At 37.9% G+C, this 12,533-nt stretch overlaps 2 protein-coding genes across 2 annotated transcripts; both read right to left on the bottom strand.

Moving 5' to 3' along the window:
- Window positions 1-2,157: 2,157 nt before the first annotated feature.
- On the bottom strand, window positions 2,158-2,553 carry LOC120119453 (cysteine proteinase inhibitor 5-like). Its single transcript, XM_039139268.1, has one exon. The coding sequence runs from the start codon at window positions 2,528-2,530 to the stop codon at window positions 2,171-2,173; it is 360 nt and encodes a 119-aa protein (XP_038995199.1). The 5' UTR covers window positions 2,531-2,553; the 3' UTR covers window positions 2,158-2,170.
- Window positions 2,554-9,766: 7,213 nt separating this feature from the next.
- On the bottom strand, window positions 9,767-12,039 carry LOC120119452 (tonoplast dicarboxylate transporter-like). The gene is made up of 5 exons (XM_039139267.1): window positions 11,576-12,039; window positions 10,932-11,453; window positions 10,681-10,776; window positions 10,044-10,557; window positions 9,767-9,953 (listed from the first exon to the last, which is right to left on the bottom strand). The coding sequence occupies exons 1-5, from the start codon at window positions 11,984-11,986 to the stop codon at window positions 9,916-9,918; spliced, it is 1,581 nt and encodes a 526-aa protein (XP_038995198.1). The 5' UTR covers window positions 11,987-12,039; the 3' UTR covers window positions 9,767-9,915.
- Between the last annotated feature and the right edge of the window lie 494 nt (window positions 12,040-12,533).

Raw genomic sequence — 12,533 nt, 5'->3', positions numbered from 1 at the left:
GGTTCAGATTGAGGATTTGCCGATGGGGTTTGTGTCTGAAAGGGTGACTACTCAGTTAGGAAATTGTATTGGAAAATTTATCAAATACGATGCTGCGACCATCACGTTGGGTTATAAGGTTTGCGTTCGTGTTCGGGTTAGAATTGACATCATGCTCCCTCTCAAACGCAAGAAGGAATTTGCGTTGCTAGGAGGTAAACAGGTATATGCTTTGTTGCGATATGAGAAATTATGACTATTGTGTTTCTTGTGTGGCAAGTTAGGGCATGGCGAAGGTTTTTGCACACTTCGTATTCTTCAGGATAAAAAAGATTACGTTCCACAGTGGGATGTGTCATCTCTTCCGAGACTGAGGGGAATTACGAAGAGCCCCTGATTGAAAGAGGAGGAAGTGGGGAAGGCCACAGTAGTGGTTGGTTCGAGCAAGGTACTGCAATTTTTGCTAGAGACAAGAGGTCGATATAGGTTACTATGGGAGTTCCCGAGAATATTCAAGTTGTGGCCTAGAAGATATCAGAGGACGTTGTCATGACTAGGGTTGAGGAAAACAACCCAATGGAGAAGGTGGATAGTTCGAAGCGTCAACGAAACTCTCCATCGTTCAGTGCTGGTGGTGAGGTTATGGTTCCCAGTGGAAAGCATTTTGTATCAGTGGCAGGCCTACAGAACCAAGTCGGTCTATCGCAATGAAACTCATAAGTTAGAACGTCTGGGGTTTGAGGAAACCCCGGGCAGTTCAGCGTCTTTGACATTTGCCGAAGGACGTTAACCCTTCTGTAGTTTTCTTGATGGAAACGAAACTAAAGAATATACATTTAATTTAATATAATTTGGTGTGTGCTTTTATAGTGTTAGTACTAGGTCCATTGCTCTCACCTGTCTCTCTTGATCCATCCCTGGTCATCACTTTAACAACATAATCTAAAGATGTTATCAATTTGGATCTGCTAAAAATATTATAAAAATATAATGATTGAATCCAAAATTTTATCATAGTAAAAGGAGTAAAACCAAATTAAATCGTGTAACTAAAAAAAGAAGAAGAATCTCTCCAAGAAAACAAGTCTCCAAGTCTCGATAGTCAATACCATCATTTTCTACAATCTCAATATATTCCACAGACATCATATGCTCGCATACAATTCCCCTTGTTTGATTTCTTATTGCTTATAGCAATGAAGCCAATGGACATCCAACAAAAGCTGAACCAATACAGGTATCATTTCATCGTAACGATTCTCGTCTCGTCGATCGTCGCCATTCTATCGTATGCGGCCCCGAGTCTGCTCACCGTTCTGGCCTACTTTTGGCCTGTTTTTGCTTCTACGACCGTGTTGTTGGTGATTGTGGTTTTCGGTGGTGTTTTGCAGTTAACGACTGAAGATCACGGTGAAAAAGCCGGCGAAGGACTGCTGGACTATGTTGCGGCTGCCCAGTCGGAGCATATAGATGAGGAACCTCGGAGATTTGATTGAACAACAAAGACATGGTCCGGCCTCGTTTGCATTGCCTTATACAAAAGCTGTAATTCTTCTTTAACTTTCCCTTACAAAATGTGAAAGCAAGGGGGCATCGAACCTCTTGTTACTCAATCAAATAAGAGTTAATCAAATAAGAGTTGGTCCTTAATTGTGATTTTATATAAGAGTTGGTCCTTAATTGTGATTTATCACTTGCTTTAAATGTTAGTTCTAGCTAATCAACACTTGATTACTTGTACTCGCATCTAATTTGCAATTAAACAAACATAAAAACGCATAAAATGGACCTAGTAATAACACTATAAAAGAACACACATAAAATGTACACGAGCCAAGTGTTTATTTTCCAAATGTTAGTTCCTGAACGATGGAGAGTTTCGTTGACGCTTCGAACTATCCACCTTCTCCATTGGGTTGTTTTCCTCAACCCTAGTCATGACAACGTCCTCTGATATCTTCTAGGCCACAACTTGAATATGATCGGGAACTCCCTTAGTAACCTATATCGACCTCTTGGCTCGGGGTTTGAGCAATGGACCTAGTAATAACACTATAAAAGTACACACATAAAATGTACACGAGCCAAGTGTTTATTCTCCAATCAGTTAAGTAAACATCAAAGTTGGATCTAAAACAACACGATGACCATACATAAACACATATTATTATTATTATAATCACAATCAAATCTAACCCTTGACGAGATTAAAGGAGGTAAGACTCTTGAAATTCTGCCACTCCTTCTCCCACACGACGGCCTGATACGTCTTCACGGCCGTTCCATCCTTCGCCTTCAAAACCAGCCGGTAATTCATGCCTGAGACCACCTGACTCTCGCCTTTCACCACCTTCTCCAACTCCAAACTCGTCTTCGAGTGCTTGTTGTACTCGCTGACGGCGAACTTGGCGATCTCCGTCACGTGCGGATCCGTGATGTCCTCGATCGGTGACCATCCGCCAGGGAGATTCGCCTTTCTGGCGTCGGAGAAAAGGAGAGGAAGGAAGACGAGGGAAAGGAAGAAGATCAAGAAACGTAAATTTCGCCGCATTGCGTGAGTTTTGGGGGATTTTCTTTTATTTTAGGTCTTGGGGTCTGAAATGGGAGTGAATTCTATTTATAGATCAACGTAGCACGCGGGTTTTAGCGTTGAAGTGGATTGAAATAACAGTGTCGCCACGTGGCCTGGGCTGTTTAGAAATGCGGCGAAGCTCAAAAGTGGAACTCAGCTACAAGAATTCAGCGGAGCCGTTAGATTATGATCTGTTGGTGTGGATATCTTGGACTGCAATTTGTGGTAAAAAGTGGATTCATTACCTACCAAATTTGATAAGTTGGATTTATCTAGATCTTGAATCAGACACAAGTGGCTATACTCGGCCCCCCCTTTTTTTTTAAAGGGTCTAACATAATCACAAAATCAATCGAATTGTCATTGATTTGAGGTTCGCATAATCGATCGATTTGTCACACATCTTTTATAAGTTATATAAAAAGAATTTGCGCATTAGCAGCAAGTCAATTAACGAATGACAAATATAATTTTTTATATGGTATGTACCGACTCGGAACAAATTATAGACTTCAATTTAATCTTAGGATCGGCTAAATTTAACTTTGATACCAATAACCTAACTTAGTCGTAAATCAAAATAAGAATGACATATTTACTTGTTAGAACTTGATCAAAATCTAATTGGATCTATATCCAAGTATCAATTAACTAAACAATTATCAAACTCTCATTTCGGGGCCAAATATATGAACACCATGACATTACATTTTATCCAAAAAGAGTAAAGAATGTAATTCAGCCAAATTAGATCTTTGAGTTTTGAAACTTGTAAGTAAATTTCAAAACCCGCCCTATGAGAATCAAGATTTGGTGTGAAGTTTCGAAATTCTTAAACTGTATAGAATATAAATTTTGATTCATTCGTAGAAAGACATGACATCTACTCTTACACATAAAGGCAAAGCATTCTTTTTACAATTCATTAAGTTTAGCTTGATTAGTTTATTAGCAATATATGGATACTCGAATGTCACCTTTTTCATCCTGTATCGATATGGTACATATATAGTAATCATCTATCTATCTAGTCAAGACCAAAGTTTTTAAATAACTCGTACACAAACGCTATAAACTTTACAATAATACCCAGAACAATAACTCATTTTAATACATTACTGAGTATAAAATTTACCATTTATATTATCAAATAAGCATCTAACTTATTAACAATATCAAACGAAGCATTAAGCTTGAGCTTGTACTTTGAACATGGGAAATAATCACGTTTAATTCTATCACATTTTTAAATCAAACACAAAAATTATCATGCTAAAAAACAACCAATTATCATAGAATATCGAATCACATTAAATATACCTTAGCACTTCAATTTATAATTGAATTATCGACTTATAGCTAAAGTCGCAAATTAAACAATTTATATATGATTTTTCTACATCAAAAGATATCATACAACACATACATAAAAATGTATTGATGGACTCGAATTTGACTCACTCGTTCTGAACTTACCTAATATGAACTTATCATATTTCTTGAATTAACTGTTACTCGATTAGTTTTGATTTTCCCTTAACCTTGGAGGATTCCACTACATTCCCTTAATCTTTAAAGTAAAAAACCCAATGAAAGACAAATCAAAACATGACAAATCAGAATCAATATGATGAATTAACATATATGAACTCTGATATTAAATTTAGGGTTTATGTTTTCTCTTACCAACTTAAAACCTAGGATTAATGATGTTAATTGAAAGAGCAAGATGCGGGCTTTAGATTTTTAAGCTAAATTTTTGTTTTTATAAACTAAACTTGAATGAATTTGTATTTCCTCTCTATTCTTTTTCATCAATGGAGTTAGGGAAACTTAAAGGAGAAGATGAACTAAGCTATTCTCTCTCTCTCTCTAAATTTGTTGGATAAGTCAAACTAAAAGTATTTTAGTTTAAATTAAGTTGGTCAAATTAAAAACTTAAAAAAACAATACTCTTTTCTATTATTGAAATCATTCAATAAACTCAAATTTAAGCTCTAAAAGTTATTTTTTAAAAAAAAATAATGGACCTCGTTAAAACCCTCTCTAAGTCCTAATAGGGGGAAAAGAGTACCCCAGCTGATTATTAAAAATATGGAACAAATTTCGAATACAGAAGAATAAGATGGTTGTTCATGTCCACACTACTACAACCCACACAATTAGGTACCCTAAACCCTTGTTGAATTAGGGAATTCAACACAAACCAAAGATACAATACAAAGAGAGCTAAACCCAAACAAGGATCTACATCATGCTCTTAAAAACTCTAAATATAGAAGGAGAGTACCTCTGTGAAGGGGCAAACAGATTCCGCTATTTTAGCACGAATCTCTCTGGACCTCTCTGTGCAGGCTGTGTAGAGAAGGCTGATGCTAACCAAAGCCACAAACGACATCAAACCTGACCGAAGCCAATTCTAATGGAGGGTGGACTGCATGAAAAATCTCTTTTTTGAATAGTAGCAGGAATAAGACATGAACCTTCTCGAGCTAGCAACCGCACAAACTATACCAAGCCATAACCATAGAGTTCATCGGGAACTCAGCGGCTAATGTAGGACAACGCACAAAGTCAAGGACAGAACCAACTGCCAGTGGCCACTAGCTCTTCACCCAAAACTAACTCTCAACATCGCTATATCAAACACCTGTTCTGTAGAAAATTTTTTGTTGTTAAAGGAGGTTTCATTTCTACACAACCAGATTGAACATATGAATCCAAACAATGCTAGCTTCCAAATCGACATGAAGGAACGAGGGATCGGGGAATTAATCCACAAAGCTATAAAAGAACGAAAGTTGGCCGAGACCATGAAATGAATGTTCCAAATCCTCCACCACCTAGCCCACACATTCCAGGATAGATCACAATGAAAAAATAGATGGGATGTAGATTCCTCAAACTTGCGAGTTGCGACAGAAAACGCAGCTATTGATTATGCCTAAACTAACGCCCCGCTTAATGAGTTCATTGAGAATTCTACCATAGATGGCTTTCCAGACGAAAGACTTAACTATGGGGGGAACAAGGTTTGACCAAACAAACTTCCAAATGTGTTCAACTTCTAAATCAATCGATGAAGAGACTCGTAGTGATCTTTTGGATAATAGCGTTTATCTGAGGAAACTATCCACACAGAGGAATCAGAAAGAATGTTTGCAACTGAAGCTCTGTTCAAGATTGACATAAACTGCTCCCAGATATTCACTTCCCATGCGCAAATAAGGAACGACGAATTTCAATATTCCATAGCCATTTGCCACATGATTTGGTACCGAATTCCAGCATAGTCCCGCCTTCAGATAGCCAGCGAAAAGATGCGGGGGGGAAGCAACTTTTAGGGTGCTAACTTTATATTTTTGGTCCAACAGCCATACCAAAAATCGATCGATTTCCCATCGGCGAGTACTAACCTTATATTTTTGGTGTAGTGGTCTTCCGGATTAGAAAGAGGTCGGGTGATGTTTCTCCAAATCCAAGAGCTTCTACGAATTGGAATGGAATTCGGAACCAATGCATACTGGTCGTAGTTTTATTTTTCTCCAATAACCTTTCTCCACAAACAATTGTGTTCTTTCCCGAATCTCCACACCCATTTGCTAAGCATGCAACGACCGGTTTTTTACTTTAAGATCAACAAGACCCAATCCTCCATATAATTTTGGGTTTGAATAATTGATCTCAATTGATCCAATGGATGCCTTTACCATTAGCGGACCCCAAATGAATTTGGCAATGAGTTTGTTAAGTGAGTTTGCCACCTCAACTGGTAATTGGAAAAGAGAGATGGAGAAAACCGACAAACTTGCTAAGGTGGACTTTACTAGGGTGATACGACAAGCCAAAGAGAGCATCCTGCCTTTCCAACCATCGAGGCTCTTATTGAATTTATTGATAATTGGATCCCAAATGGCTCTAGAATTTCGGGAGGCACCAAGGGGCAGACCCAGGTATGTAGTAGGAAACACATCGGTATTGCATCTAATAGACGTTGCCCAATCTGCCAAATAGCTGTCTTCAACATTAATCCCAAATAAAGCGGTTTTCCTAAGGTTGAGCTTTAGTCCCGAAGCTAACTCGAAAGTTCTAAGGATTCTCTTAATGTTTTGAACATAGCCAGCTTCTGCTTCCGCAAAGATAATGAGGTCGTTCGCAAATTGGAGATGCGAGATGCGGAGATCATTCTTTCCAATTGTAACAACTTTAAATAATCCCGATGAAATGGCCCGATATAAAAGAGAGCCTAGGGCTTCACTTACAAGGTTGAATAGTAGCGGAGATAGAGGGCAACCTTGCCTAAGCCTTCGTTTGATGGAGAAATATTTAGAAGGCGATCCATTTAACAGAACAGAGATTGAAGCGGTCGAAACACAGAGATTAATCCATTTCCTCCACCTCTCGCAAAAGCCCATTTTAAATAGAATGAGGTCAATGAACGCTCAGTCAATTGTGTCATAAGCTTTCTTGAAATCGGCTTTAAAGACTATGGCAGCTTTCTTTTTTTGTTTCAACTCATTAATCAACTCGTTTGCTATTAGAGAGCCGTCAAAGATTTGTTTACCCGCTACAAATGCAAACTGATTTTCCCCAATTAATTCGTGCAATCAAGCCGGGAGTCTGTTGGATAAAACACGGGCTTGTATTTTGTAGAGGTTGCCAACAAGTGAAATTGGTTGGTAGTCTTCGATGCCGGACGGATCCGCTTTCTTTGGGATTAGAGTCAAGATTGTATCGTTAATAGACTTGTCTTCTAGTTTTCCATTGTAGAAAGAACTAAAAAGAATTATCACATATTCCTTAATGTGGATCCAAAACTTTTTGAGAAAATCGAGGTTAAAACCGTCGGGTCCTGGCGCTCGATTTCCATCCGATTTTGCTATAACTGTCCATACCTCCTCCGAAGTAAAAGGAAGTTTGAGGGAATTTGCAGACGAAGAGCTTAGAGAATTCATGGAGCCTTCAAAGCATAGAACTGGAATGGTGTGGATCGTATTATGCAGCTCTTGAAATTGATTCAAGAATGTTGCTTCGATTAATTTATGATACGAAACAGTAGAATTATTGATTTGGAGAGAGTATATTCTATTTTTTGTTTCGAATTGAGTCGATAACGTGGAAGCATGGAAGAATCTCGTGTTCCTGTCTCCCTCTTTGAACCATTTGAGTTTGGACTTCTGTAGCCGGTCTTTTTTTCAATCCTCAACTTTTTCCGCAACGTCGATTTGTGTTGGGCAATCTCTTCTATGATCTGCTTATTATGTCCGAAAGATAACAGTGAAGATTTAAGTACTAAAATTTTCTTTCAATCTCTTAAATGGAACCAGCAGCTTTAAACTCCGAGTTACTAGCCCACTGTTTGGAGGCCACTTTAATGCTTCTTAAAAGTTTATCGACCCTTTTCTCTCATCTCTTTACTAGTATCCATAACCAGGTTGGCATAATCCTTCCCATTGGCCCAATGGTTAAACCATTTGAAAGGCCTTAGGCCACTTGAGAATCAATATTCTTTTAAGATGATGTGGCAATGATTGGAGATGCTTTTTGACAGAAGAAATTTGTCAAGCCTTCTTGCTGACATGGAGGCTCCACCACGAAACCATGTGAATGGACCCCCTAACAAAGGTAGGTCGACTAGCCCGTTGACTTGGATAAATTCCTCAAGATATTTTAGTAGGGATGTGGGGGGGGGGGGGATGGCACCCGAACATTCTGATTCATCTCTAACTGTATTAAGGTCCCGGCAAATTAGCACTGGAGACTTGCAAGAGTCAATAATTGAAGATAAGCAATTGAAGAGCACCCGTCTTTCACTAACTGCATTTGGAGCATATACATGGATTATCAAGCACCTCAGGTTGAACTGCTTAATTAAGGGTAAATATGATTGCTCTATCAAGGATCAGCGTCTATTCTGTCATGAAAAAGCTAGAATCGCATACGGTTATTATGCCCCCCGAGGCTCCGAGGGAAGGAGAGAAGAACAACCTGATAAAGATATTCCCGCACAGGTAATTTTGTAGACGGAAATTTAACAATTCAATCTTCGATTCTTATAGTAAGGTTATCTTCGATTCTTAATGCTAGGTCTCTGCCTATGGGTTCAATATGGTTTAGATTGGGCCCTTCACCATCCGCGATTGGGACTTCATGTAACCATGTCCAACTGGAGCTAGAAGGATCTCTTGAAGGCTCTTCGGTGGGTGGATCGATGGGATTGGGAACCGAGGGATTAGTCAGCCATCATTAGTTTGATCCACCTGTCTGACAGCCATCTCATTTCGGACAACTCATTAAAAGTTAAACGATATATTAACATGATTTCAACGTGAGACGATTTAAATTAAAAATAATTCAATTTATTTAAAAAAATAAAGGGTAAATTTATATTTAATAACTAAACTATCAGTTTTGATCCATTTTAATTCTTAAACTTTCAATTTTTTTCAAAATCACCTAAAGTTTAGTTTTTATTTCATTTTAGTCTCCATATTCAAAATTTAATGTTTAGGTACTAAAAAGAATCAAAAATTAATAGTTCAGGTACTAAACACGTTAAGTTTTTAACAGTGAGATACTAAAATGAAATAAAAACTAAAGATTAATTATGGTTTTAAAAAAATAAAAGTTTATATACTAAAATTAATAATTTAAGTAATAAATGCAGAATTTATCCAAAAATAAAATTATTCTTATGGCCATCCAAGCACGTGAAATCTGCTAATCATGTTGGCTGTTGCCCACTAAGAACCTAATAGAAGGAGACAAGTGATAGCGGTAGGTAGAAGGGGGCTGAACGAAAATTAGGTGGGGCTGATGAAGCCTCGTTTAATTTTAATTTATTTTTATACGATGAATAATTTAATTTAAATTTAACGATATATATTATATTTACCTTTATGTTAAATTATTAATATATATTCGATCAACTTTTATCATTAGTTTCAACTTTCAATAGTTGTTTCATAAACTATAATTAATTATAATATAGAAAATAAAATCCTATAAAAACAAACAAATAAATAAGCAATGACGAAATTAAATAAAAAAATTGTATAAAAATCACCGATGATGAAATTAAATAAAGAAAATAGTAAAAATTACCGATTTTTCCATAAAAATGTATAATAACGTATAAAAACACATTTCCTATAAAAAATACAAAAATAAATGAAATACATATACAGCAAAATGAGAGAGAAAAGGGAATTCTCCCCCCCCCCCCACCTATTGTGATCACTAATCACTTTGTTGCAACACTTGGTATTGCAACATATTGGACGAAGCCTTCGTTCGGATAGTTAAAAGGGTGATTGATTTCGAATGTTGCTGCGTAATAATATACATCGATCTTTCCACGGCAGCTATTGAACTCCATGGTTTGTTCCGAAAACAAAAGTTCCTGCACCATCACAAAAATGGACTAATTACTAGGTAGTTCAAATTCATCAAGGAGTTAACAGGAACGAATAATGAAGAATGATCAGTGTACCAAGTGTAGGCATTAATATCGACAAAATCACGATGCCAGCGATCTTAAGCGGTATCCCCGTCTTCACCATATTGGGAATATCTATATGCCCCGTCATGAATCCGACAACGTTAGAAGGTGTTGCGGTCGGAAGCATGAAAGCGAGTTGCGATCCGATTGCGCCAGGAACCATAAGGAGCAATGGGTGAACGTGCATTGTTTTGGCCATTTGAATCAAAAGTGGAAGCACGAGGGTCGCCGTAGCATCGTTCGATGTTATGAACTCGGTGATTATGGCACTAACCAAACAAACCGCAGGGGCGATAGCTAAATACGGAACCGCTTCGAGGAAATCTAGAGTTCCTGATAAAACATTGGCGAGTCCGCTCGACTGGACGCCGTCGGCAATGGCAAAACCGGCCCCTAGTAACAAAATAATGCCCCACGGTAGCTTCTTGCATTCATTCCAGTCCATCAATGCCTCACCCTTTTGCTTCTTGTTTGGGATTATGAACAAAAGTGTTGCCATGAGAACCTACACGGTTAAAAATTATAATTGATCACAACCAAATTATATACCAAAGTGCAAGGACTAAATTCTTGAAATGTATAGTACAGGGACTGAAACATAATTAAACCCAAAGTTCATATTACTCACACTGACGGTTCCATCGCCTGCACGGCCATGGAAGAGAGCTCCCCAGCCTGGAATGTCTTCTGTTATGCTTCTGGTCATCCACAAAGCTATCATCATCTGTAATTAAGTCAATACATTATTAACATGATAATCAATGACTAGAGAAAATAAATTATATCTAGTTAAAAGTTTCGGGGTTAAGATTTTAAACTATAAGATTGAACATTAAAATAGATAAGATTATGTATCCAATAAATCCCATAAATACTAACTCCAAATACTGCTAAAACCATCTTCTCGGCAAAAGCCATCGGGCCTAACAAGTCCAATTCTCGCTTCAGATGCGCTCTATCCAAGTATGGAGCGAGCGCTTGGCTCGATCCCCGGCGTAAATACAGCAAGCAGAGAATCGCCCACAAGGCGAAGAAAATCGATACGGCCAATGGAAAACCGAAGAAGAACCATGTGTTGAAACCGATGGAATCGGCTTCCGGTGAGGAGCCTTTATACATGGCCGCCAATATCAAGTTCACGCCGGTTCCGGTGAGGGTGCTCATCCCGCCGATGGGTGCGGCGTAGGTGACGCCGAGGATGACTGCCCGACAGAAGCTGCGGACATGAGTTGATTGGATGGGACCCGTCGGGAGACGATGTAGGATCCCAGTGGCCACCGGCATCATCATGACGGCGCTCGCCACGTTGTGCATCCACATGCTGACGAAGAACGTGGTAGCGCAGATGCCGAGTAGGAGCAGCGGTGGATTCACCGGTTCCCCGCAGAATCTTGATGTGATCTATAATTTTTTTTTAAAAATGAATTAAATAATTATTGGTTATTGATTATCGTCATATTTGATAGTTCAAACTTAAAAGATTTAAATATGAATAAGATATTTAAAAAAAAATAAAAACTCACATTTAAGGCCAATCTTCTATGAATATTGTAACGTTCAACAGCAAGAACAAGTATGAAACTGCCCAGAACAAGGGTAATCACATCGTCCATATAAGAATGTGCAACAGTATCGGCAGAAGATATTCCGAAGAGAGGGAACAAGAACAGAGGTGCTATGGAGGTGATCGGCATCGGCACGGCCTCGGTCAGCCACCAGGAAAACACCCAGGCTAGAACCGCCAACATGCTGCGGCTACTCACTGTGCCATCGAACTTGACAAAAAGACAGATGATGGCACACAATATGGGGCCTAACAGGACATACAAAGTTTTGAGTGTGACTAAGGATTTGAGAGAAAAGGGTGAGCTCGACGATGGTTCGGCACGATCGTCAATGGGGAGAAGTGGGGTTTTTGGATCATCGGCGGACATTTTTCCGGCGATAAGGATATGAATTTAAGAGAGGTGGAAAGGCTTGGTTTTATATATGAAACTTGGGAGGAGGATAGTTGTAGACAAATTTGCGTTTTCTTCTCGTTTATTTTTGCCGCAAGTTGCTTTTAACTGCTGACTAGTATGATTAGTATACGTATATGTTATGAATACATATTATATATTAACCGTATATAAAATTATGTTTTTTTGATAAATTACTTAATATATTAATGATGAAGGTTTTTAATAGGACAAATCAAACTAACAAATTGATGCATAGAATTATTTAATATTGGTAAAAGGGTAATTTCGTCTTTGTAGTGGAATCAATTTATTATTTTCGTTCATATTGTATTTTCACTTCTATTTAGTCATTAAAACTACTCAATTGCATCATTTTATACTCTACTCATAATTGAAAACTTTAAATTATAAACTTAAATTAGAGTTTATGATTTAGACCTTAAATTATAAATTATAAACCCTAAAGTATAACCTCATAACTATAAACTCTAAACCTATAAACCCTAACTTAGGGTTTATA

The sequence above is a fragment of the Hibiscus syriacus genome, unplaced genomic scaffold (assembly GCF_006381635.1).
Source record: "Hibiscus syriacus cultivar Baekdansim isolate YM2019G1 unplaced genomic scaffold, ASM638163v2 tig00110332_pilon, whole genome shotgun sequence".
Taxonomy (NCBI): Eukaryota; Viridiplantae; Streptophyta; class Magnoliopsida; order Malvales; family Malvaceae; genus Hibiscus; species Hibiscus syriacus.
The sequence above is the reverse complement of the archived record's forward strand: the minus strand, read 5'-3'. Positions and strand labels throughout refer to the sequence as shown.